Here is a 27,855-nt window from a genome sequence, read left to right as displayed (position 1 = left end):
TGAACATCAGCTTATGAACCAGGAGGGCATGGTTCCATTTCTGGTCAGGGCACATGCCTCCCTTGCAGGCTCAATCCTCAGTGTGGGGTGTGCAGGAGGCAGCCAATCAATGATTCTCTCTCATCATTGGTGTTTCTCTCTCTCTCTCTCTCTCTCTCTCTCTCTCTCTCTCTCTCTCTCTCTCTCTCTCTGTCTCTCTCTCTGTCTGTCTCTCTCTCTGTCTCTCTCTCTCTCTCTCTCTCTCTCTCTCTCTCTCTCTCTCTCTCTCTCTGTCTCTCTACCTTTTTCTCTGAAATCGATTTTTTAAAATATATTTTAAAAAAAACACAGAAGCCAGTGCCTCCTAGCCCCTCCTCCCAACCTCCTAGCCCCTCCTCCCGGCTTCTTAGCCCCTCCGCCTCTCCTCCCAGCCTCCTAGCCCCTCCTCCCAACCCGCCTCGCCCCCGCCGCTCAGCTCCCCCCTCCCCAATCCCCACCCCCGCCCGCCCCATCCCGGCCCCGGACTTCTTTTCTCCCGCCAGCTCTGGCGTGCGCTGGATTGATCGGTCCGCGGGAGCCCACGAGCGTTCCAGCGACTAGGAACTCTGTCCGCGCCGTCAGCTCGCCCAGCTCCTCTCTCTGTTCAGGCGCCGCCGCGCCCCCTCTTCCGAGTAAGTGGCTCCCAGGCGCGCGGACCCCGCACGCACCCTTGTGAGGCTTTCCCGGACGCTGGGCTGCGGGCTGCTGCTGGGAGCGCGCTTTCCGCCCATCGAGAGTTTCGGGAGTGAGTGTGAGTGGGTGTGAGTGGGTACGTGTGAGCGAGTGTGTGTAGCTGTATGTGCAGGCACGCACAGCCTGGAAACTACCCGGAGTTTTACCCAGGTCCTGCGTCGCAGGGACCATCTGAGAGATTCGGTAGGAGCCCCTCCAGACTCGGGCCGACCCTTAACTTCCACCCCCTGTCCCGAGCCCACTCGCAATTCCTTCCTTCCTTGTGTAGACGCAGCCCCCGCTAGGTGTCACGCCCTCCTGGTAACAACTCTTGCTGTGGAAAGGGGCTGCCCGGGTTATCAGGGTGCCCCAGATTGCAGACCGAGATGCTGGCCTGAGATTGTAATCCAACCCTGCATTGTAAAACTGGCGGGGACTCGAGTTCTGCCTTGAGATCAAACGGTGGAGACTTCCATTGAAGAAGAAAGTTGAGTGCGCGCGCACGTGTGGCGCTCCAGCGCTCAGCACCTGAAGCCAGAACACCTGATGAGAGCCCTGGGACTCTGGCGGTTGGCAGGCGCTTATAAGACCAGGCTGACCAGCCAGATTTGGGCACCTGAAGGGTGTTTATTGGTTCAGTGACACCGTCTCTCTAAAGCCATCTGATTTGCTGAAACACACGACTGTGTAGAAAGAGCTGCCCCTCCTCCGAGGGAATCATGGAAGCCTAGGAGACAGCGATTGAGTGCTCAGTGTTGAAACAGCAAAGTCCTTGGGTCACTTAAGGCTGATAATTCCATCCCTCCATAAATTAGTCTATGGGCGTCAAGATGAACTCAAATGTAGGGCATATTTCTGCATTTTAAAACAGTTAATCAATAGCTTTAATTGAGAGCAATGCTGTTCTTGAATCTGTCTATGAAATGATTCCTTGGTTGCTGAGGTTCCATCCAATTCTAATAGACTTTTAATTCTCCTAGCTCTCAGTTTGTTTCTACTTACTATGTTCCTTCGGTGAAAGTGGAGATACCCAGAAAATCTCCCCACTTCCTTGATAAGAAATCATTCAAGAAATGACCTGTTGAATAGAAATTATTCATTGCGGTGTGAGGATAACAAAAACTCTGTGGCTAAAGAAAATAACCAGAACAGAACAGCCTTTAGTTGCCACTGTGCATAGGCATATGGAGGTTAGAGTTGTTAGAGCACTTCTAATGCTGCTTATCGCACCAGTTATTTTTATCCTGGTTTGAATCCTGTGTTACCCAAAAGTGTTGCCACTGAGTTTCAGTAAGGAAACATTATGCTTTGAAATGTAAACATATGACTCCATCTCTTTAAGGAAAGAAATAATTATCACACTTAATTAAACACCTGGAAACATTTATTGCCACCTTCTAATTAGACCTGTCATGGGAAGTTAAGTCAGCAAGCTGTTGTTAATACTGTAGCTGGTAACACAGTTACCTTTTTTGTAGATTTTCTGGATGCCTGTTCCTGTCCATACATGTTAATGCCTCCTCCACTCCTTGCCCACCTTTTGAGGTTTACCTATAATTCAAATAAGTAAAATTTAGGCAAGTGGGTTACCACTTACCTCCCTGTAAAATAAGAATATCTTAGATAGTGGATGTTTTGTATTAAGCTTTTGCATTATAAGCCATTATGTTCATCTAGATTATGTGATAATTTAAGAATCATTAATAAATTGTTAATGTAAGAAGATTCCCCCCCAAATTAGTGATCCTTCACAAATGGGCCTTTACATTTTTTTCTTTAAGGAAGACTTCTATTATGCTAATTGATGTTCCAGTGTTTAAATTAGAAAAGGGGTGGTGTGAGCTGGAAAACCTTTTCATCTTTGTTGTCTCTTGATTTTCTGTTTCTGACTATATTGCTAGCTATACTCTTCATTTGTGTAGTGAGGTGTGGTGAGGACAGGCTGTTCTGGGATCCCAACAGAGTCGCAGAAACTGAGAGTGAACACCCACACTGCCAGGGCCAGGAACAGAGTATTTTACAAGGCCTGTTCTCTGTAATTCTTCATTCTTTTGAAATTGGAGGAAAGGGTTTGTGGAGAAAAATGATTGCATCCAAACAGTACTCATTAGGAAATGCCATGTCGGGGAGGAGCAGATCTCTAGGTCGTTTATGCCTTGGGGAACTTCAAGTTGCTGATCCTTGCAGTAGAGTCTGCCACAGTGCTGGGCGTTACAGAGGTCTCACAGTTAATTGATCCCGTTTATCCTGCTCTGCTTGGGACAGCCCCTTGGAGTAACACGTTTCCTTCTTGGACATGTCATTTGTACTCCATCAGAACTGAGCTTTGCTTCCACACCATGCAGGATAGGTCATTTCCCCACTCCTTCCATTCTTGTCGGGTACAGATTGAAAGGATTGAGCAGGGGGTAACCCCAGGAGGCAGGGGAAGGTCAGTGATAACAATAAGGGCCCCCTGTTTTCTCTCAGAAGCAGAAGGAACGTTAATGCAACCCTAGTGCCAGGGGGTTATGCACAGGGGCCAACCTGGATAAAAAGTACACAGTTTGCCCCATTTTGGCATTCACAGAGAGAATCAGCTCTGACACAGAAGTTAAGGGAAGGCACTGTGTGGTGCCAGATTAACTTTTATCGCCTCACCCCTCCTCACACTGCCCACATCCTGCATTTAATACCAAACACACACTGTAAGAACTCAACAAACACTGAAAGGAGAGGTTTACACCCCACCTTTATGTCCCCTTCTCTGTTTTTATGACTTTGGCCCTGGGGCCTGCGCTAACCACAGGTTCTAGACCTTTGTCCGTTGGTGGTGCCTCCCAGTAGCTGAAAATGAATGATTCATTCAGAGTTAAAAAAAAAAAAAAAAATCAGTGAACCTTGTTGCAAAATGTAAATGAGGTCAAACAGTATCCAGTGGAGGTTAGTTTGCAGTCTACATCTTGGTGGTAAGAAGAGGAAATGAGCTATGAGTAGAGGGCAGATAATTCTGGAATGTGAGAGGTGAGAGGCACTTTGGAAACCACCTGGCCTGTGAGTCTCAGACCATAACATTTGCCATTTACAAGTTGGGAGGTGTGTCCCCTCCATCTAGTTCGCAGGAGGTGAGCGCCGCTCATTCATGCAGCAAGCATTTATTGGACTACCACGTGTGTGGTACTGCACAACCCTCTCATGTCACAGGAAGGCATGGGATCCCAGAGGACTGGTGACTTGCAGAAAGATGTTTGTTTGTAAGAATGGGTCCCTGCAAGTAAACTGATAATGGCAAAAAGGATTCAGAATTCTTCTGTGTTTCACCGCAGAAAGTGAAGGTGCTTGCTTCCTTAGGACAGTAGAAGAACCAATTTTAAAAGATTTTATTTCACAATCCTAAGAGTCTGAAGGGAGCACATTTCTTCTTTCTAAAATGTTTTTATTGATTGATTATAGAGAGAGAGGAAGAGAGGGAGAGAGAGACAGAGAGAGGGAGAGAAACATTGATTTGTTGTTCCATTTAGTTATGCATTCATTGGCTGATTCTTGTGCCCTGACCAGGGATCAAACCCACAACTTGGCTTATCTGGACGATGCTTTAACCAACTGAGCTACCCAGCCAGGGCCAGCATGTTTCTTCTGATGTCTGTTTCACATAACCAGTGTATAACAGCAATAAACCAAATTCCACAGGATTTTGCTTTCTTGTTTTTTTATGTCAAGCATAGAAGTTACCTGAGAAACGTGTGTGAAAATGTCACAGCTCCACAACAATCAGATAACACCCACCCATCCTTTTGGAGAGCGGTTGCTTTTTCTCTAAAAGCAAGTACTTATGGTTCAGAACCAGTGTTATCAAGTTTGTTTTCCTAGGGTTGTGCTTTTCAATGTAGGACAGCGGGATCACAGACGGACACGACTCTCTCTCCAGGTGACTGAGGGCTGGGCATACAGCACTCTGCCCCACGAGGAAGAAAAAAAAGGGTGAGAGGTCACAGGAATGGGCCTCCACGGGAGCGCCCCATGCTGAGGGTTTAGCTGCTTACAGACAATGGAATTAAGTCTGAAATTCCACTTGTGGTGGTTTCCTTGAACATTGGGAATAAAGATGACTTTTAGTTTAGTCAGGCAGTGGTTGGTTCACAGGAGTGCGCTGCAGTCAGGTGTTCATGGCTCAGCCACCACTGGCTGTGCGACTTTGGACAATCTACTTGAGTTCTGAGCGTGCTTCTTCCCCTGGAAACCGGGGAGAGTATTTACAACAGAGGATGGTTGTGTGGATTAAACCAGCATGATCCTCTCCTGCTGTCCAGTGTGCAGAAGGCGCCCAGCAAATGGTAGGCTTTGTCGGATTGGTGTTTGTCAGCAGCCCTAGCAGCGTAGAGAGGGAGAACGGTATTTTGCATTTTATGGGCTCTTAGCCTGAACTTCCTTTTTTCCTTCCAAGGATGCCAGAGGAGCCCAAAGAATGTAGCATAGCCAGTGGTGGCTGAGCCGTGAACAGCTGGGTGAATGTGGCACAGTTTCAGTGATTCCCAGCTGCGCTCACGTGATTAGAGGGAAATCCTGCTGCTGCTGCTGCTGCTGCTAAAGAGAAATGAGCCGGAGCAGGGCACCTGGGCTTTAGGTGTGTGGGCCTGAAGAAGAGCTTGGCATCCAGTAAGCCTCCCTGTGTATGAGCAAAGCTTGCAAAAGACCCATTACAGTTAAGTTGTGAGCAGTGGGTTGGCCTTTCACCACTAGAGGTCCTTGTTTGAAACAGGTAACGGGTGAAACCAGGTTATCCCAGACAGGAAGACTTGTCTCAGCCACCCTGGGTGTCGCAAAGGCGCTTGGGCCAGCACATCCTCAGGGTGGGGTTGGGGGGCAGTTGTGAGAGTTCCGGGAGGCAGAGGGCAGGGACGCACCTAGGGTTACCCGCTGGGGCAAGCTTTTCTGGGGACACGCCACTCTTAAGGGCACATGGTAGACATGAATGTTTGCAAGGAGCCAAAAAGTAAGAAATAACCCACTCGGCCAATACCTTCTCTAAGCCTAGCTCATATTCCTTCAAACCAAATTTGTTTAGTGCAGGCCTTCTCCACTCCCGGCTATTATTTATTTTAAAAAATGAGTTTCTTACAAGACTGTCAACCAAAGTGGCAGAGGCGAAGTTTATGGCGTGTGCTTGTGGAGACCCACCTGTCCCCGAATTCCGCAGAAGTGCCACGGTGGTCTTCCGAGAAGAACTGCAGGCACAGTGTGGGCAACAGATGGCAAAGTTCAAAACAAACTTTGATGACTCAGACCTTTAAGAAGAAAGTCCAGTACTTGATCACACAGCTCTGTGATCAGGAAGCAACTCCTATTTTTCCTTCTTCCCCTTTAAAAAAAGGTTGTTTTCTGGGAAATGGCCGGTGTTTGCTTAAATACTCTCACGGTCTTCGAAGGGCAAAGCGGTCTTGACTTAGCAATGGGCTTCCTCCTGCCTCGATGTAGACACGGTCCCCAGTGGCCACGGAGTGAACTTGGAGAGGTGAGTGAGCTCAGACCTCCGGAGCATGCAGTGCTGGCCTCTGGGTTGCACACACTGAGCCATTTCGTGCGCACACTGAGCCATTTCGTGCCCACACTGAGCCATTTTGAGCCTTTGCTTTTATGGCCTAGAATGGCAGTGCCTGAAGGAACGGCTACTGTAACTTGCCAGGGCGAGAGACCACGTGTCAACAGGGCACCTCCCAAGGAAGCAGCGAGTCCCTGCTCTGTGTGCCCCTGAGGGGGCGGCTTGAGAACGTTTTTATCTGGACAGCCAAGAGGTGATATGACAAATGAAACTTTGAACTTGCCCAATAGGCTGCTGTATCTTAGGGCTCATCTGGGGCCATAGCTCCCAACTTGACCGCATGACAGAATCAGCTGGGAAGCTTGGTACAAAAGGTGCGGATTCCCGGGTCCTGCTGCCTGCAGCATCCCAAAGGATGGGCCTGGGGATCGATATTTCTGTAAGGTCCCCAGGTGGCTGATGTGCAGGGAATTGAACACCCCCAGCCTGGGAGACTAGTGTTAATGTCTTGCTCTACAGAGACGATTATTCAGGAGCAGATATCTATAGGTTGTTTTTTGTTTGTTTGTTTGTTTGTTTGTTGGTAGTGGAAAGGACAAATCTCTTGAAAATACAAACTATAGCTTTAAAGTTGAAAGCAGATTGAAACGAACATCTGTGTACTCATCCTGAGAAATATTGAAGTGGTTTGAATAGTAAAGGCATTAAATTATCTTCCATAAAGGTTAGTTGGGGTTAGTCCCATTCAAAGTTGAATCAGTGACTCAGACACTGTCATCAGGGACCACGTTCTTTTTGTCCTTCTCTTCTCCCATCCTTAGCATGTCAACTTTTTCTACAGACTAGCCACCTCATGGGCAGAAAATGTTTTCCTCAGCAATGGATATCTTACACTCCCCCAAGCTCATGCGAAGGCAGGAAGTGTGTGTGGACGTGTGTGTGTGGGGGGCGGGGGCACAGAGAGGGCAGCACGAAATCTGTTTGGCTCAGTGGATAGAGCGTCGGCCTGCGGACTGAAAGGTCCCGGGTTCGATTCCGGTTAAGGGCATGTACCTTGGTTGTGGGCACATCCCCAGTGGGAGGTGTGCAGGAGGCAGCTGATCGATGTTTCTCTCTCATCAATGTTTCTAACTCTCTATCCCTCTCCCTTCCTCTCTGTAGAATATCAATAAAATATATTAAAAAAAAAAAAAAAGAAATCTGTTCTCTTGTAGTGTCTGTCTCTTTTCATCAGGGGATGGAATCCTTCCTGAAGCTCCCTCAGGCCTCATTGGCAGGAGCTGAGTCACAGCTGCAAGTGCACAGTGGGTGTTCAGGGGGCCTCCACAGGAGGGGAGGTGCCAATAGGAAGAAGGGAGAGGGGCATGGTTATTGGGCAGACCAATAACATCTGCACTAGACCCGGCTCCTGTGCCCTGGAAGCTGCCTATCGAGGGCCATTATTATTACTGATATAATAACCCCAGGTTTTATTGGAATGAAAACTGACTACCCATGATGAGTAGTTGGTAGAAAAACAAAACAAAGATGTGAAAGGTGTTGAATAGTACATATACTTAATTACAACGAGCAGTGACTTTCTAATGACCAGGATCTGGGTTTATAAAAATAGCACAACTTCCTTTGGATGTCTTCATCCTGCCTTCAGACCCGGAAGATGTCCATCAAATAGAGTGTTCTTTATGTTTCTGGAAATATTCACAATCCCAATGACAGTCATCATGACAAACATTTATTGAGTACTTAAAATGGGCAAGTGCTCTATACACATTATCTCATTTCATCTTCATAAGGGATCTATGAGAAAGGTATTATTGTTAATCCGAGTTTACAGAGGAAGGATTGTGGTTTGGGGAGGTTAAATAACCTGCCTCAGGTGCCTGGCTGAGCTGGGATGCACACCCAGCAGATCAGGCGTCTCACCTCCCATACTTGTGCTCTGAACTGCTGCGGAGTTTGACCCTCAATAAAATGCTACAAACTCTCTCATTTTCTGTGAACTCCCAAAGGCTGTTCTCTCTCCAGCAGTCAGGGTCTTCTTCATAATTTGTGTCCCAATTTTATTTTTCACATCTTGTTATCGTCAGTAGTAGGAAGGTGAACCATGGGAGGGTGCACACACCTGGTGACCTTCAACAAGTCACCAGTCACATGGCCCCACCGGGATGCAAGAGGGCTGAATTCTTCCTGTGTATGTACACAGCAGCCTCCTTATTTCCATAGGAAACTCTATATGCTGCCCATCAGTTCTCATATCAGTGTCTTGACATTTTGATTGGAGCTCTTTCTCTCTCTCTCTTTTTTTTTAATTATCTAAAGTTTTACATATGTCTCCTTTTTCCCTGATTGACACCCCCCCAGTCATTTCCACCCCTGAGCACAAGCCCCCACCGCCCCAGTGTCTGTGTCCATTGGTTATGCTAATATGCATGCATACAAGTCCTTGGGTTGATCTCTAACCGCCCCCCGCCCCCCGCCACCTCCCCTGCCATTTGTCTCTGTATCTATTTTTGTTCATCAGTTTATGTTGATCATTATATCCCACATATGAGTGAGACCATGTGATATTTATCTTTCTCTGACTGGCTTATTTCGCTTAGCATAATGCTCTCCAATTCCATCCATACTGTTGCAAATGGTAAAAGTTCTTTCATTTTTATAGCAGCGTAGTATTCCATTGTGTAGATGTACCACGTGTTTTTTCTAATCCACTCAACTGCTGATGGGCACTTAGGCTGTTTCCAAATCTTAGCTATGGTAAATTGTGCTGCTATGAATATAGGGGTGCATATATCCTTTCTGATAGGTGTTTCTGGTGTTCTTGGGATATATTCCTAGAAGTGGGATCACTGGGTCAAATGGGAGTTCCATTTTTAGTTTTTTGAGGAAACTCCATACTGTTCTCCACAGTGGCTGCACCAGTCTGCATTCCCACCAGCAGTGCACGAGGGTTCCTTTTTCTCCACATCCTCGCCAGCACTTGTTTTTTGTTGATTTGTTGATGATAGCCATTCTGACAGGTGTGAGATGGTATCGCATTGTTGTTTTGATTTGCATCTCTTGGATGATTAGTGACTTTGAGCATGTTTTCATATGTCTCTGGGTTGATTGAAGCTCTTTCTGCAGCAGATTTCTAGGTGGGGCTCATAGGAACAATATTACCCCATTTTTTTGATAACACTTTGTGATCCTTTATTAGAGGTGAGTTTTGTTGGATATAACATCCTTGGCACACATTTTCTTTCCTTGAGAATCTTAAATATGTTACTCCATTTTCTTCTGACAAAGTATTGTCAAAAAGTCTGATTATGATAATCTGGTTTTCTTTCCCTCTATATGACCTACTCTTCTAAGCATTTTGAGATCCTAATTATGTATCTGTTTCGTTCCATCTGCTATCTACCCAGCAGTCCATACAGTGATTAGTGAGCTATTATGTTACCAAATCCAAGCTTATGGCTTGGCCAACCATGGTGCCAAATAGGCTCTCGCTCCTGTGAACTCAGAATAAGACATTTACTCTCAGTACCTATAGCTTTTAATCTCTGTAGCCTCAGCTTTACCTTGTACAGTGTACGGCATTAGCACTAAAAATATACTTGTTTATGAAGTAAATGATGTGAAAGGATGTGGGTTTTGTCCTTCCCGTTTTAGCTGGTCAGGAACTGTCCTGCCCCGTGGACTCTTTCCCTCCAATCAGGCGACTTTGCCTCAGACACAGCTGTGCCCACTGAGACAGGCTCTCCCCTGAGCCAGAGGGGTGTGGGCGCTGCACCCATTGTCTCAGGTAGTTCCTGTGTGCACAGTGTCACTCAGACCATGTTCTCACGTTACTGGGTTTCCAGGACCAGCACATGGGAAACCCCGGCTCACAGAGTGTCTGGCTCTACACCGAATGCCACCGGGACCTCCATGCCCGCTGCCCTCCCTGTGGTGGGTTTTAGGTAGGGCTCATGGGAACAATGACCGCTCATTGTGGGTTTAAGGCCCAGGCCTGTCCCAGGGGGTGGGGGCGGGGGTTTGTGTGTGTGTGGAAGGGGGCGCACCACCCACTCTTTCCTTTCTTGGCTGATCTTTTCACTTTTTACTTCTTGTCTGCCAGAACCCAGACAAGAACCCGGACATCACAGTGGGAGCCCTAGGCTCAGATGTGATCCCTGATGCATTTTAACATACACGTTGTGTTTCATTTTTAAATTTTAAATGCCAGCTAATGGTGCCTACGGCTGCTCGCCGTTGCATTACCTCAGTCATTTATCTGCCTGCCTCCTATAGGCAGTGGGGTTTGTAACAACGCCTGACACAAACTCCCACATTTCTCAGCACATCTGTGACATGGGCAAGACCTTGGGCTGCCCGGCCTTGTGCCTGGCCCATGCTAGTCCAGCAGTGTCCTGCCCTGCTTCTCCTTGTTCATTCCTGGTCTGTGGGCCACGTAGACAGTCTGTTCCCATCCTCTTGACTATCTCAGTGCCATGTAATGAGCAGAAAAATAGAAAGGAAAAAACAACGTCATGAGACATAATTTTAAAAATCATTCACCGTACAAAAGCAATGGTGAGAATAATCCAGAGGTAACGGGATAGTGGCTCTTCCCCAAGAGATTGAATGTTAAGGTGATCTCTTATTTCAGGTGTGAAGAAGTAGTGAAACGTCATAGCCTTGACCACACAGGGAAATCTCACAGGTAACAGAGTTGGTGATAGGGAGAAGCCACCCTGACATGATGCTGATCCACGGTTCTGTTCTTGTCAGTGCCCCTGAGGTGAGGCTGTGGAGTCAGGCTCTCCACCCCTGTGGCTGGGCCCAGGGGAGGCCGATCATCAGCCTGACCCACCCTGGTGTGTTTCCCCCAGTTCTAGCATTTCACATTTCAATTAAAACAGTCCTGGGGTGACTCTTTATTCCTAGGACTCTCCACAGAAAATATGGACTTGTGTAAAAATATAGCTATTTTCTATTCTGCTTTTATTAACTCAACATAGATCATGCCAAAGACGTGGCCTTCTTTTCCTCATTCCCGCTGCCTTTTGCCTTTTGCTTCTCATTGGCCTCTATGTGAGGTCCAGGGTGAGGCTCCAGGTTTTTGAGCACTTACTATGTGCCAGGTATTGTACTAAGATGTTTATATACATTGCCAAATCCTAGGTTCAATCATTGTTATCCCCATTTTAAAGACGAAGAAACAGACCATGAAAGTTTAAGTCCTTACTCAAGGTCAAAAGCATAGCTGATAGTCACATCCACTGATTCTTGACCACATTGCTGTGTACTTACTTCCTCATGCAGAAATGCAGACTTCGCCAAGCTTTTTAAAAATATATATATTTTATTGATTTTTTTACAGAGAGGAAGGGAGAGGGATAGAGAGTTAGAAACATGGATGAGAGAAACATCAATCAGCTGCCTCCTGCACACCCCCTACTGGGGATGTGCCTGCAACCAAGGTACATGCCCTTGACAGGAATCGAACCTGGGACCCTTCAGTCCACAGGCCAAAGCTCTATCCACTGAGCCAAACTGGTTAGGGCTGATGTTTAGATCTTAAACAGACTTTGCTCAGGAGCTATTCAAGATCCCTGATTTGGACTCTGTAGCATGAGTGGCAGGGGGAGGGGGCGGTCATGCAAATGTGGCTCAGAGAGACAGTCCCAGGATGGAAATCCCCGTCAGGGCTGCAGACAACTGGACAGATACAAGTCGTGCTGATAATAGGTCAGCAGTAGTAGCTAACACCTCAACAAGAACGTAAGAAGGGAGGTGAACTTATATGCGTCAGTTTCGAAATTTGTTAGACACTCTAGTAGTGAATTTAATGGAGAAAGAAGTTAAAAATATTTAAAATAAGGTTTTTGAATTTCTTACTGTCTATGCTTTCTGTCTCTACGTATGTCCTCAGATGGTCTTTTTATTTTGTTTCAAGCATCATTATTTTTACCCAGTGGAATATAAGAGACAAATTTTGCTTACACGGTCTTTTTGAAGTAATTAAGCAAAGGATGCTGATGTTCTTTGGTCATATGGAACTGGTAAAGCTCTGGCAGGCATGGGAAAGGTGGACTGTGGTGACTGGCTATGTGATCTCCCTGAGATATTCAACCCTCTAGGACCTATCAGTGGTCGGCAAACTGCAGCTCGCAAGCCACATGCGGCACGCGAGACGCGATTTGCCGCTCTGTTGACTAATGAGTTTGCCAACCATTGCTCTAGGTCATAACTGCCAAATCTAAGAAATATAAGGTGTAGGCTAGATCTCTCATCTCTCCCAGCTCTGAAATTCTGCAGTTCTGACTGTTATCACCTTTCATTGTCATTTTGAGCATGGAAACTAGGGGAGGCCAAGCCACTGACAGCAAATACAGGAATGACTGCGGCCCTCGGAAGGCATGCTGTCTGCTGCGGTGGGACGGGGAATTCTGCACCAGCAGCTCAGGGTGGGAAGCCAAAACTCAGGCCCTGAGTCTTTCCAGGAGGCCCCAGGTCTATAACAGGAGATAAAACTCCATGAGTAAATTTATTTTTAGATTATCTTTGTGTTCCCCTTCATTGCTAAGATAAGTGTTGTTAACTATAGTAACGTGAGGAAATTTGCTCTCTCATTACACAAGAGAGCCCATCTGTGACTCTCTAAGAGGCGGATACAAATGATCACAAGTGAATTCAATTTGGGATAAAAAGAGTTCCTTACAGCGCTGTTTTTAAGAATGAATAAAAACTCTAAGACAACTGAAATAGGCATGGGCACCTTACACACTTTATGGTACTTCCTGGAGGTGAAGCATTGTGCAGCTTTAGAACAAGGTGGCTCTCTGTGCACTGATATGGAAAGATCTCCAAGAGAGATTAAATAAAAAGGCAAAATAATGATCTCATTATGTTTAAGAATAGGCATATTATATACTTATGAGTGCATAAGCATTTTTTACAAGTATGAAAAATATACTATTGATAATGGAATTATTGGTTGGAAGAGGTGGAAAAAGTTAACTTATCATTTTATACCTTCTACTAGAGGCCCGGTGCACAAAATTCGTGCACGGGGTGGGGGGGATGTCCCTCAGCCCAGCCTGCACCCTCTCCGATCTGGGACCCCTCCAGGGATGTCCGACTGCCCATTTAGGCCCAATCCTACCGGGATTGGGCCTAAATGGGCAGTCGGACATCCCTCTCACAATCCAGGACTGCTGGCTCCCAACTGCTCACCTGCCTGCCTTCCTGATTGCCCCTAACCACTTCTGCCTGCCAGCCTCATCACCCCCTAACCACTCCCCTGCCAGCCTGTTTTCCCCTAACTGCCCTCCCCTGCAGGCCTGGTCACCCCTAACTGCCCTCCCCTGCAGGCCTGGTCCCCCCCAACTGCTCTCCCCTGCAGGCCTGGGTCCCCCCCAACTGCCCTCCCCTGCAGGCCTGGTCCCCCCCAACTGCTCTCCCCTGCAGGCTTGATCGCCCACAACTGCCCTCCCCTGCTGGCCTGATCACCCACAACTGCCCGCCCTTGCAGGCCTGGCCCCTCCCAACGGCCCTCCCCTGCTGGCCATCTTGTGGTGGCCATCTTGTGTCCACATGGGGGCAGGATCTTGACCACATGGGGGCAGCCATCTTGTGTGTTGGAGTGATGCTCAATCTGCATATTACTCTTTTATTAGATAAGATAGAGGCCTGGTGCATGGGTGGGGGCCAGCTGGTTTGCCCTGAAGGGTGTCCCAGATCAGGGTGGGGGTTCCTTGGGGCGTGGGGTGACCTGGGCAAGGGGCCTGTGGTGGTTTGCAGGCCGGCCACGCCCCCTGGCGACCCAAGCGGAGGCCCTGGTGTCTGGGGTTTATTTATCTTCTACAATTGAAACTTTGTAGCCTTAAATGGAGGCCAAGGGAGGCCAGGGTGTGCGGAAAGCTTGGCTTCCTCCATCACCGGGGGCAACCCTAGCCTCCTGCTCTTTCCAGCTCCCTGGCTGCCCCATTTCTGTTTGGGTTTATGTATCTTCTATCATTGAAACTTTGTAGCCTTGAGTGGAGGCTTAGGCCGGCAAGGGCAGGCGGAAAGCTTGGCTTCCTCCATTGCAGGGGAACCCAAGCCTCCCTCCTGCTCTCTGTGGCCATAGCCATCTTGGTTGGGTTTATTTGCATATTCGCTCCTGATTGGCTGGTGGGCGTGGCTGATGGGCGTGGCTGGTGGGTATAGCGGAGTGATGGTTAATTTGAATATTACTCTTTTATTTGATAGGAGGATAGTGGTTGAATTTCAAAATCAAAGTACATTTGGTAAAGGAGAAATTTAAATTTCAGTTGAGTTTTTGAGGCATTCTAATACTGCCTTAGAAAAATCTGTATGAACAAAGCATGATAAGCAAAGCAAGATGTTGTCTATAAACATTAGGTAACTCCCCCATTCCATCTCCCAGCCTTTACTATACTTCTTTTTTAAAAAATTTTTGATTGATTTGAGAGAGAGAGAAAGGAAGGGAGGGAAAGAGAGAAACACCAATTTGTTGTTCCACTTATTTATGCATTCATTGGTTGATTCTTATATGTGCCCTGACTGGGGATCAAACCTGCAACCTTGGTACTGGGGTGATGCTCTAACCCAGTGGTTGGCAAACCACAGCTTGCGAGCCACATGCAGCTCGTGAGTTGCGGTTTGCTGCTCTGTTGACTAATGAGTTTGCCGACCACTGACCTAGACTCTCGATTCCAATAATGACAGGCTGTTGTTGTTCCTTGTGATTAAGCCCCTATCCCAGTGGTCGGCAAACTCATTAGTCAACAGAGCGGCAAACCACAGCTCGCGAGCCGCAGTTTGCCGACCACTGCTCTAACCAACTGAGCTGCCCGGCCAGGGCTCCTGTGTTCTTCTTAACCCACAGCTGCTCAGTTGTCAGTGGCTCCCAATATCTATCAAAAACAGTCCAACAGAGCAGTATGTGGGCAGCAGAGCGTGGCCTGCTGGTTTGTCACCCGTGCGTTCCGTGTTACTTTGCGCACCAGTTGAGCACCAGGCACAGTGCTATCTTGGGGATGTGTAGGTGAGTGGCATGCTTTGAAGAGACTCTGACTTCTCACTTGTAAAACAAGTTTTCAGACTAAATACAACAGCAAATGCAAGGCTCCTTGCCCAGGCCCCAAAGGATAATATTTGCTCACTTGCCCCACCCTTTTCTACGAGGTCAAGGCAAGGCCTGATCCCCATTACTCTTCCGTATGTTTACTCTGGGTTCTCATTCCTACCCTGTACATTGTTCTAGAACACAATCTACTCCTCCCTGATTTCCCCCTTGCTGGGTAAAGCCCCTCTCCTGCCATGCCCATCATTTCTCTTTCCTTCAGGATCCAGTTCAGATGTGCCTCCACCATGCAACCTTTCCTGACACTCTTCTTTACCAGGAAAAAAATGACCAGAAGTAATCTCTTCCTCTTAAGAATTTGAGTAGCTCCTCTGGTCTTCCTGTTTTTATGTTGACTTGATCACTTATGGCATTTTTACCTTAGATTGCAGCTCTCTGTCCTCTTGGCCCAACTAGAGTATCTTCCCGAGGGCAGTACCTATGTTTTGTTCATCTCTAGAACTCATCTCTTTACCCGTGTTATCAGAAATATGTATGAATGAATACTCCATTTTAATGATTTGCCCAAATAACCTTTTAACTTTCATTAATAGGATTATTTTAGTTTGAAGCAAAAGTTTTTAAAAATGAAGATTTTTTAAAAATCCACTGTCATTGGCAGGTTAAGCAGAGTTTCTTCCAGGGGAAAGAAACTTGGAAATTGTGGAATTGCTATCCTTAAGGCACTTTTAGGAAGAGACATACAGGCATCTATCTAGGGTGGTCACCCCCCTTTACATGAGGAACTGACTCATACGTTTTTGTCTGATGAGTGTGATCTTATCCTAATAATTTAAAATAGCCTTGGCCGGTTTGGCTCAGTGGTTGGAGTGCTGGCCTATGGAGGGTCCCGGGTTTGATTCCCCATCAAGGGCCTACCTTGGTTCCCTGGCAAGTTCCCTGGCCCCAGTAAGGGGAGGAGTGGGACACACAGGTGGGGGGCAACCAATCAATGTGTCTCTCTCATGTGATGTTTCTTTCTCACTGTCCTCTGTCCCTCCTTTCACTCTCTCTAGAAAGCAATGGGAAAAATATCCTTGGGTGAGGATAGAAAAAAAAAAAAGGCAAACAAACTACACTAGAAGTAAGTAAATTAAGGTAACCACAGGAGAAGTAAATGAAATTTAGAAAGACTAAACATAAAGTTATAGATGTGTGTGAGAAAACAACTTCATTTTTCATATTACTTTCCATCCTTATCCGTAGTTATATATTACTAGTGGCCCAGTGCACAAATTTGTGCACACTGACTGGAAATTAATTAGAAGGAATATTTTAATATCGCTATTTGCCCTTTCTCTATAATAGAAGTGTCAACCAAATTCACAATCGACGATGACAGATTGAAACACAGATGTGCGATTGGTGCCAGCAAGAGCTTTATATATATAGATAAACTTGCTTAATTAGACCTGCTTTTTCCAGCCCAGTGAAGCACCCCAACTTTTCTTTCAGGTAATTGTCAGCAACACAGCAATAAATATCAACATGAAGCACATTATTATTGTAGATCACGCAGGGAAAACAAAGGGTAAAATATTTAACTGCAGCAGTGTTTGACTATATTCTGCGCAGTGAGAAAACCTGAAGTCATTTTCAAGGTCCACCATTTCTTACTTCTTTTCAGTCTGGTCAAGTTTCTAAGCTTTCTAAATCTCTGTTTTCTGGCTAATGAAAAGAAAATAGGATTCCACCAAGTCTCCTATCTACCTACTCTAGAACTTCTGTAAGGATCAAATGAGATGAGGCGTGGGAAAACACTTCACAGACATTTGGTTAAAGTATAAAATGTTTGCACCTGGCTATAAAAAAAGTTATGTTCCTGGGCTGAAGAAACTCCAAGGAAGCTAGTTGCTAGGGAGAGGAAGCTGGTCATTGCTACGTGACTTCATTATCCAGTGCCCACAGTGACTGTTTCCCAGCTGGGCTGAGTTCTGGGCCACATTTTGCACTATGGGGTCTTGGCAGCACTGGCTGCAATTTGGTGGGGTGTCATGCCAGGGTGGCGGGGCCTGTGTCTCACTTGGGGGAAGCTGAGTGTTGCTTTGTGGGCGCCAGATCTGTGGTGCCATTTCTCTGTAAATGACCAGTGCGCATCACGACAGCTCCTGTATTGAGTGTCTGCCCCCTGGTGGTCAATGCACATCATAGTAACCGGTTGGATGGTCGGACACTTAGCATATTAGCCTTTTATATATATATAGATAATATAGTATAGCTGTGACCATAATATATATACACAGTTTAGTGTTCTTCTTTTTTCTTAACATTATTTTCTACACAGTTCCCCATGTTTTATGAGCATTTGATTCTGTTTCTCACTGAATTGTTTGGGGTTCAGTTGAATGTTGCCTTTCTTGAGCAAGTAATGAAGATAACCAAGCAAAGGTGTAGCCTGAGGGAGTGTCAGCCTTGTATATTTTTAAAAGACATGATCTTATTTGGGTGTTGCTGAGATGTACTGGAGCAAAATATTAACCTGATTGAATTTTGCAGCACAATAAATGAGATTAAGATCATGAGCCACTTTAAAATGTTTTCTTGAATGAAATATGCGTCTTTAAGAGACTGGACAGTGTTTCCCCAGGCAATGGCTCTTTATTTACAGAGGCTTGCCGGGAACAGCTGGACGGCAGCTTTTCCTATCAGCAGGCTTGTATAACTAGCCCCACGTTGTTTGCTAATGACTTAAGGTTTCCAGCACTAATGGGATGGAATAATTTTACATAGAAGAATCAATCTCTAGTCTCCTTTTTCAGAAGAAACGAATCTGACTAGTGCCTATAGCAATGAGGTGTGTTTAACATATGGAAATCATTAGGCTCAAAACCAGAATCTCTTTGGATATAGTCTACAAAGAGAGGCGGTCGGCGGGGGTTGGGGGGTGGGGGTGTGGGTGGGGGGCATTTAAAACTAAACATCACAGAATTCTAACAAGCACTATATGCCCATTCTTGGAACTCAGTCTTCTTGCTTTGGCCCTAGGCTAAACTGACTAGATTTGTACTCCCTTTATTGATTTAAAGCCACATTCACTCCTTTTTACAATGAGAACCAACTGTCTACTAACATGTTTTGTAGCTTTCCTATATAGAGGTTCTTGATTATTTTACTACTTCTATCATCCGTCAGAGTCATTAATACAAATGTTGAGTCAAGGTAAATTTACCTTCTGGGCCAGGTTACCTGTTAGAAATGAGTATATGTTATAATTATCTTGCTCTGCTCTGCTTACTGTGTATAATCTCCTATAATTCAGCATAGGGATGATGATCAGATTTCTCTGAGTTTCCCAAAGTGGTGACTGCATCTTTGTATGGTATTTATCGTTTGGCCTATAAAAAGACCCTTGAAAGATGGATCTTGTTTTGTTCTGTTTTTATCTGTGGCCTAAAAAGAGGTATTCAGTTTTATTATTTACCCAGCCTAGCTACAGTGAGTTCCAAGAAAATCTATGAGAAGGATTCTGTCAAGACCATGTCTACATAAGAAACATCCAAACCTGTACAAAATTTTGATGAAAAATCCAAATTGATGACATGCCAGGAGCAAGATCTCAGATGATGCCAAGAATAACAGTTTTGCAGGTTCTTTTACTGATGCATTTGAAATTGAAGGAACAGAAAGAAGATTACATAGAAGTGGGAGAAAGCATGTGCTCTCTTGAGGGTGATTTTGGCTTATTTCAAAGGTGTGTTACCCTAGATCCATGGTCGGCAAACTGCGGCTCGCGAGCCACATGCGGCTTTTTGGCCCCTTGAGTGTGGCTCTTCCACAAAATACCATGGCCTGGGCGAGTCTATTTTGAAGAAGTGGCGTTAGAGGAAGTTTAAGTTTAAAAAATTTGGCTCTCAAAAGAAATTTCAATCGTTGTACTGTTGATACTTGGCTCTGTTGACTAATGAGTTTGCCGACCACTGCCCTAGATGCACAGAAGCAATGCACAGGGCTTGCTCAAGGCAAAAATAAACCTTTTACTAAAAAGATATATGCTTGGGGAGTGACTATTCACCATGACCTTCCCAGGTAGGAATTTATGATCAGATCACTCTGTGAGGTTATTTTCCATAGAATCCCCATCTTTGGTGTATAACCATAACATTCCTGAATTCAAGAGGGGAGCTGCATTGGGCTTTAATTTTCTTTAAAATATTGGAGGATTCAGAAGAAAGGTTGATTAGAAACCTATGAAATGCCTTCCGTTCCTGGGACTGGGGCCAGAGCACCTAGAGTAGGGATTCTGCCAGGTGTAGGCTGCTTAGACATGGTTGATGGACAGCAAGCCCTTGCTGTTTCTTACTGCCAGTATCTTCCCTCATTCTCATCCCTGACTCCTGCCCTGTCCCACTGCCTATTTACCACCGGTGACACTGCTAGGTGAGGTACGTTAGGAATGTCAGGGTGGGAGGCAAGTCCTGAGGCATCGGTGAGACAGGTCTCTCTGTATTCCTTGCAGTATTTCCTAAAATCCAGGGATGGGATCAAAATCCAAGCTACCAGCTGCTCCTCCTATTACTACACTACCCAGCCCTTGAAGTCAAAAAACAAACAAACAAACAAAAATTTAAATGACAGAATCGTCCAAAATGTATAAGAACTCTGCCCAAGGCACAACTTCAGCGATAGTTTCATTTAGTTTTTCTTTTCTTTTCTCATTCAGTCAATCAACCAGTGGTTACTAAGTGTCTTACTACAGCATGCAGAGAATTGAAAAATGGCAAAGAAGGTCCCTGTCCCCTGGGAAATGTAGATCTAGTTCTAAGAAAAAAGTTAGGATGCAGCCTGGCCGGTGTTGCTCAGTGGTTGAGCATCGAACCATGAACCAGGAGGTCACTGGTTTGATTCCCAGTCAGGGCACATGCCCTGGTTGTGGCTCATTCCCCAGTAGGGGATGTGCAGAAGGCACCAATTGATGATTCTCTCATCCTTGATGTTTCTACCTCACTCTTACTCTCCCTTCCTTTCTCTGAAATCAATAAAAACTTATTTTTTTTTAAAAGTTAGGATGCAGATAATCAGGTGGGTATTTGTTTCTATTGCTGCATAACCAAGTGCCCTAAAACTTAGTAGCAGGAAACAAGAATGAGCATCTATTACACACAATGGGTCAGGAATTTGGGAGCAGTGTAGCTGGGTGATTCTAACTTGGGTTCTCTCATGAGGTTAGAGTCAGGGAACTGGCCAGCTCCACAAACATCTGAAGGTTTCTCTGGGGCTTTTTCTCTTTCTTTCCTGAGGATCCAATTCCAAGCTGGTTCACTGACAGAGTTGGCAAGTCTGTGCTGGTTCTGAGCAGGAAGCCTCAGTTCCTCACCATGTAGATTTCTCCACAGGTTTACTGGAGTGTCCTCATGACATGGTGGGTGGCTTTCCATAGAGTCACTGATCCATCACTTCCACAGCATCCCATTGGTGACACAGGTTGTCCCTATTCAATGTGGGAGGAGACTACACAAAGGAGCGAATGCCAGGAAGTGAGAATCATTGGAGAGCATCTTGAAGACTGGGTATCTCAAGAGGCAAAGATCTTGTGTGGTAATGAAAAAGAAAAAACAGTGTTGGGATGCTTCCAAGAAGGGTGTTGTGGAAAAGGGTGTTGAGAAGGATAGGGCATCAGGAGCAAAGAGGGTTGACAGTGACAAGGTATGTCTGGGTGGAGCAAAACCTGGCAAGGTGACTGGGGCAAGGGCTGTGAGGTCTTGGAGGCCAAGCTAGGGAGTTTGGACTTCCTTCGATTGTTCATGATGAGGCATTGAAGATATTTGAGCAGGACAGTGACATAATCCTTGGCCTATTTTAGCTTTGGTCTGTGTGTGAGCTTTAGGGTTTCGGTGGCCTTAAACTCTTCCTCCCCGCTTTTTTTCTCAGTAGTATCCGGGTTGTCAACTCTTAATTTCTACAATTTTATAACACTTCCGCCCATGCCCCTTGACCACATACTACTTTATACTGTTTAACTTTTCATGTTTTTGTCTTATCACAAGTAGATTACAAGGGCCATAAGGGCCATATCTTTATCCATTTCTATTTCCCCTGCTGTACCTGGCTCCCAGAGTGTTCAATAAATATTTGCTGATTGGATAATAGCAGCCAATTATTATATGTGTGCTTAGCTACTGTTTCCGGGCTACAGTACATAATTTATAGTTGAACATTTTTCAAAAGAGAGAGCAATTACAGTTGATGTGATTTATGTAGTGGGGGGAGGGGGGCAGGAGTTGTTCAGAATCAGTTTTGTGTGCTTGGCATTTGACAAAATATTTATAGGAAACTTGGAATAATAATTTTATTTTTTAAAAACCCATGCATTATTTTCAGTTTCAAAGAGAGTTCTTATTTTGTATAAATTAAGCATATGGAGTAATAATCAAATATAGGGAAGTAAGGGCTGCTTGCCTCTCTGAATAGTGAGAGGCAGCCTCTTCCATGCACATATAAGACATTTATGGAATAAAATTCATGTTTAGGGTTTGGGGCAGGGTTTTGTCTTCCTCCCACTTTCTTAGTTTGAAATTATCATTGTCCATGTATTTTCATTGGCCAAGTATTTCATCATAATCTTATGAAGGTTGGAGACTTCTGGTTTTAAGCTAGCAAAGGTAGTTTCTGAAAATTCCCCTCAAACAACTGAAAAAGAAAAGCAAAAACCAGGAATGCAGACTATATCCTCAATCCCTGTTGGAGCTTGTGTGGGAGGCAACCAATTGATGTGTCTCTTTCACATCGATGTTTCTCTTTCTCTGTCTCTCTTCCTCCCTTCCACTCTCTCTAAAAATTGATGGAGAAAACATCCTTGGGTGAAGATTAACAAAAAAAGAAAGAAAGAAAGGAAGAAAGAAAGAAAGAAGAAAGAAGGAAGGAAGGAAGAAAGAAAGAGAGAGAGAGAGAAGGAAAGAAAGAAAGAAAGAGAGAAAGAGAAGAAAAGAAAAGAAGTGGGAACTGACCTGGAAGTATTAAGGCATCCTATATAATAAAAGGGTAATATGCAAATTGACCAAACAGTGCAACAACCTGTTGCTATGACTCACACTGACCACCAGGGGGCAGAAGCTCAATGCAGGAGCTGTCCCCTGGTGGTCAGTGCGCACCCACAGTGGGGAGCGCTGCTCAGCTACAAGCTGGGCTGGTTGGCGAGCGCAGTGGCAGTGGCAGTGCTCAGGATGTTCAACAGTGCTAAGGATGTCCGACTGGTGGCTTAAGCCCTGGGGAGTGGGCCTAAGCCATCAGTCAGACATCCCCTGAGGGCTCCCAGACTGCTAAAGGGCACAGGCCGGGCTGAGGGGACCCCTCCCACCCCGAGTGCACGAATGTCATGCACTGGGTCTCTAGTATATTCATAATGAACCAGAAATATAGTCTAATGTCTTATGGTCACAAAAGGTCATCTAATTGTTTTGTGTTGGGGATGGTATAGGGAAACGAGAATCCAGGAACTGGGGAGGCCTGAGGTAGCTGTTCCTAGGAATTTTCCAGTTGATCTTTAGGAAAGAAGACACCACTTAGATTACATAATGTTTAAGATCCCATCCAGCTCTGAAATACTTTTGGTGTTTCAGTCCCCTTTTTTAGCAAGTAAGAGAAAGGAAGGATTGGTCCTACCAGATATAGGACCAAAATCACAGGACCTATTTGGGGTCAGACTGGCCAGAGCATTGAAATGGAGCTTTAATCCACATATTGTTTGATCGGGTCATTTAGTTCTAATGTATAGCTTTTCTGTAAATGTTTACTAGTATTTTGTGGACTCAAAGATCCTTGTACTCTTGGAGACAAACTCAAAAGTCTTGCATTCCAAGGGAGATATTCCAGAAATATTGTCATTCTTTTATTAGATTAGAAAAAATAATTTCTAGAGTACACTGAATAGTTATTTCCTCTCTATTTCTAGTATGTTTCCTGCTGGTCACTGGGCAAATGCTAAAAATACAAAAATTCACCTTCCTTTGGGAAGGACGGGCTGAAAAGGACTTTTGTTTCTGTGGAGAATTGGTTCTGCAGAACTGTCGCATTCTTCACCTGTATCAAGTGGGACAGCTGCTGCTTTTCCATCGCCTCCCCTCCTTCCCGCTCGTCTTTTAATGGGCATTTTATGAGCTCATCTCGGGGGTGTTGCTCAGCTAACCATCTTCACATCAGGGTTAGCTGAATCAGTGCATGGATTCCCATTCTTACTTAACACTGAAAGCATATGATCTAAGAGGGTTCACCTACAGAAACAAAACTCAAAACAGCAGAACAAAGCAACTCTCCTGTCAAATGCAGAGGAGAGAAAGGGGCAAAGTGAAAATACCCCTTGAGTTCCTTCCTGCCCTAATTTTGCCTCAGTGTTGAAGGAGAGATTCCCTCCTAATTGGGATTTCCCACTCCTGGGTGGAGATTTGATATTATAAATTGTTAGACTTTGTAAATTGTTTTAGAACTTTACCTGGAAAGACCCACCTGTCACATCTGCTCTTCTCTCCTCTGCTTCTCTCTTCTGAGAAAGACCAACTGTTCCTGGGCCCTAGAGCCCACACAGCAGAAACCACAAACTAGGAAACTGGGGAGTTGGGGCCTGGTTTCCCAACGAATTCCTTCAGGGGAACAGCTCTGCAGCCAGAATAAACATTCCAATTCGGTTAGAGATAACTGCTTGGTTTTCCATTACCCACACCAGTGAGATCATTAAGAATGCACTCACTTTAATGAGTATTGTGTTTTGTTTAAATTTATTGATTTCAGAAAGGAAGGGAGAGGGAGAGAGAGATAGAAACACCAATGATGAGAGAGAACCATTGATTGGCTGCCTCCTGGAATCAAACCCTGACTTACTGGTTCATAGGTTGACACTCAACCACTAAGCCACCCCGGCTGGGCTGTTCAGAGTGTGTGTTGTCTGGTAGAAAGAGTTTGGAAGCTAGAGGATTGCTTGGGTCCCAGTTAGTGTTTTGCTGCTGACAGTGTGTTAGGCAGAAAACACTTTGCCTCCTCCCTCCTGCCTCTGCTCTCTCCTGCCATAGTGAGGGCTCTGCGGTGTGCTCCCAGCTGGGCTAACTTGCGCCTCTTGTGGGTCTCTACAACTAGGCTTCTTGACTTGAGTCTCAGAGCCCTCAAACATTGGAGACAGGCTTTCCCCTTCTGCCATCACAGGGTCCCATAGGGTGAAGTAACACTGAAGTGTTATGCCCGGCCAGTGTGGCTCAACACTGAGGTAGTGTTGACCTAGGAACCAAGAGGTCACCGTTCGAGTCCTGGTCAGGGCACAAGCCCTGGATGCAGGCTCGATCCCCAGTGTGGGGCGTGCAGGAGGCAGCCTATCCGTGATGTTCCTTTCTCATCAATGTTTTTATCCTTCTATCCCTCTCCCTTCCCCTCTCTCTCTAAAAACCAATCAAAACATAGAAAAAAACTTCAAGTGTTGTGTGATGGCATAGACACCAGAAGGGTGAAAGGCTCGCATCAGACAAATAAGACAGAAAGGGAAAACAAGTTGAGTTCAAGCACAAGTTTCATGCAGTGTGTGCTGAGGAATAGGAGTTACCAGGCAGCAACAGACACCGATGGGGAGGAAGGAGGGTGAGCCTGTGGCACGCACCTTCACGAGTTGGTCACCCTTTGGGCAAGCTCTTGCCCATCACATTGAGTGAACCCTGTAGTGAGAGTAAACACAAAATAACCTCACTAAGCTCTGGCACCTTGTGCAGTAGTTTCCCACCATTGCCAGGGATGAACTGTCTCCCCTAAGTCAGTGGTCGGCAAACTCATTAGTCAACAGAGCCAAATATCAACAGTTCGATTGAAATTCCTTTTGAGAGCCGAAAACCGACTTCTGCGCGTGGGCCACAAAGTTTCAATTGCACTGTACGTGTGCGCCCGCACGTGGTATTTTGTGGAAGAGCCACACTCAAGGGCCCAAAGAGCCGCATGTGGCTTGCGAGCCGCAGTTTGCCGACCACTGCCCTAAGTAAATGTACCAGGTACGTGGTTTCCAAAGGTCAACATTTCAACCAGTTTGAATGGAAGTTTTCCTACCCCCTTTCTTTCTGTCTTCTGAGTATAAGTGGCAAGACTGCTTCTCTGGGTCTTCCTCCCAAGGGCTCGAGTGCTCCTTCCAAGAGACAGAGATCACCCTGTCATCCCCCAGCTTGGAATTCTCAAAGGGGCTCCCCTGGCTGTCAGGAGCAAGTTCACTCTAACTCCTTCACCTAACATATTAAAGGCCTCCTTACCGGGTTCCAGCCCAACATTCCAGCCTAATTTCCTTCCCCTCTCCCCTCTCCCAAAGGCCTCTGGCTTCAGCTATTCTGAACTACTACTTGTAGTTAGTTGAATCTAAACTTTTACCCATATTGCTCCTTCTGCATGGAGCGCCTAACCTTCTTCATCTGGCTGATTCCTCTGGACTCTCGCTTTGAGATGCTCCCAAGGGTGCCCTCATCCCCTGTAGCCCCTGGAGCATATCAGATGCTGCTCTGTGGATTCCCCCAGGGCATCTCTCCAGGACTTACTGTACTTTACTGTAACTGCAGGCCTATTGGTCTGCCTCCCCCGCTAACAATAATCAGAATAGCTAGCACTTGTCGAGCACTTACTAAATACTAGCCCCTTTACTAAGGGTGCTATTTATATTAACTCATTTAATCCTCACAGCCACACTTTACAATAGATGGTATTATTAGCTCCATTTTAAGGATGAGTAAACGGAGTCAGGGGACATTGTACAGCTCACCGAGGGTTTTGCTGCTCCTAATTGGTAGAAATAGGATTTGATCCCAGGTGTGTTGGCTCCACAACCTGAATGATTCGTTACTGTCGGCAGGGACTGGATCCCGTGAGGGCACACAGTGGGGATGCTGGGTTTCAGGGGACACGTGAATGTGTGAATACAGGGAGGCACCAGGAGCTTACTGAGGCCAGCTGGTCTGAAACAAGGGATGTACCAGATTGGCATTTAAAAGACTACTTCCTCCTAGTTGGTTGTCAGTTTTTTATGTGATCCCTACTAATCTTACCTTGATCAGTAAGAAAAATCCTGAGTGTCTTCTTGTTTAAATACAGAGTGAACTGCTTAGGGAAAAGAGCTTGTGGGGGTGAGGGCAGAGTGTTTACTACCGAAGGCACTGATGACCTTCTGGAAACTTCCGGTCCTCAATGACCCACAGGGAAACCTGACCTCTTTCCCTGCAGTGGTTCATGGTGCAATCCTAGGCAAAGTCCTTAAAGCCTGCACGTCAGTTACATTCAGTTACATATTGCAGATCTTGTTACTGTCTTGTTAGGAATGTGCAATCCAAGACCGTGATTACATGAACTCACTTCTATCAGATGAAAGTACCATAATACCCCTGTTCCCCCGCCACACACCTCCCCAGAGCATAATTTCCTTTTAATAAACTGATACTGTCCTTTCAGAAATTATTTTAAGTTATCTATGTAAATCTTGTACACAAGTTTCCCTTTTGGATGCATCAGGAAGCAAATGGAAACATCTGTTTAATACAAATTGATTTAAGTGGTAGATTTTGCTAAATTCTAACCCTGTGTTTGAAGCTGCATTGCATCAGAATAGAAAAGTCCTATGGGAATGCGAGGTGGAAATTATCTTTGAGAGGGCATATAATTAAGTCATGTATAAGTAAGTCAGTATAATACGTCTCAATCATGATGTAAAGAGAAAAATAATATCACAGTGCTTAGAGAGAGGAGTGAAATGAGCTTAAATCTTTAAACTCCAAACAACAGAAGAGCAAGTTTCAGTGCTGTGAGCTCCCAGGTACAGCCTCACCCAATGAGCAGAATTCAAATAAATAAGCTGACGTGCAAAAGAAAATCGAGGTCTGAGAAAATGTAGGTTATTTAAAAACACCTTTTTGATAGTTTTAGAGGTTCCTCCCCTAAGAAATGAACTGATTTTTCTTTTCTTTTTTTCATTCAGAACTGTCTAGTTTATTAGGCTCATATACTCTGAAAGAGAATAGACCATTACAAAATTTTCAAAGTTGCTTCTCTAAATAGAGCAAAGAGAATAATAAAGTTTTTGTTAGATATATTAGATACTCAGTGAACAGATTTGTTAAAGTGACCATTTTATTAAATCTATGGGGAGAGAGGGATACTGTCTAGTTGTCAAGAAGGAGATGAAATTTCTAAATTTTTGTTTCAGTTTATAAAGACTATTAAAATATAAAGGTTTTAATCTCAGAAGATCTAGGTCCTTCCTGTTTGAATGGTAGTATCAATTCTAATTTTAAGTCGTTTGGAACAAAATGTATTAAACTTTTAAATCTACTTTTTACATATTATAAAGGTTGCCCATTTTATGTAACAAATACAAATATCCAAATCACCATAGCTCAGGTTTGGACTGTTTGTGGAAATGACTTTGCCTCAGACCTGGGTGGGCAGAGAAATCTGCATTTTAACAAGCTCCCCTGTGGATTCTGATGACGGAGGACCACAAAGTGAGAAACACTGCCCTGAATCTCCACCTTCGGAGGGTTCCTCAGGGCCCCAGCTGACCTGTCCTCAGGACCTGGCTTGTCCTTCTGGCTGCCATCCAGTTCTGGGCAGG

At 45.3% G+C, this 27,855-nt stretch overlaps 1 protein-coding gene across 1 annotated transcript in view; it reads left to right on the top strand.

Annotated features, from left to right (window-relative positions):
- The first annotated feature begins 525 nt into the window (after positions 1–525).
- TNFAIP8 (TNF alpha induced protein 8) overlaps positions 526–27,855 on the top strand; it is a 117,855-nt gene continuing 90,525 nt past the window's right edge. Inside the window, exon 1 of the mRNA XM_080680122.1 lies at positions 526–650. Within this exon, the coding sequence (XP_080536248.1) occupies position 650 (1 nt within the window). The 5' untranslated portion in view covers positions 526–649. The remainder of the gene's footprint in view (positions 651–27,855) is intronic.

This window comes from Plecotus auritus, assembly GCF_963455305.1.
Source record: "Plecotus auritus genome assembly, chromosome: 7".
Lineage (NCBI taxonomy): Eukaryota > Metazoa > Chordata > Mammalia > Chiroptera > Vespertilionidae > Plecotus > Plecotus auritus.
This window is presented reverse-complemented; position numbering and strand designations above follow the sequence as displayed.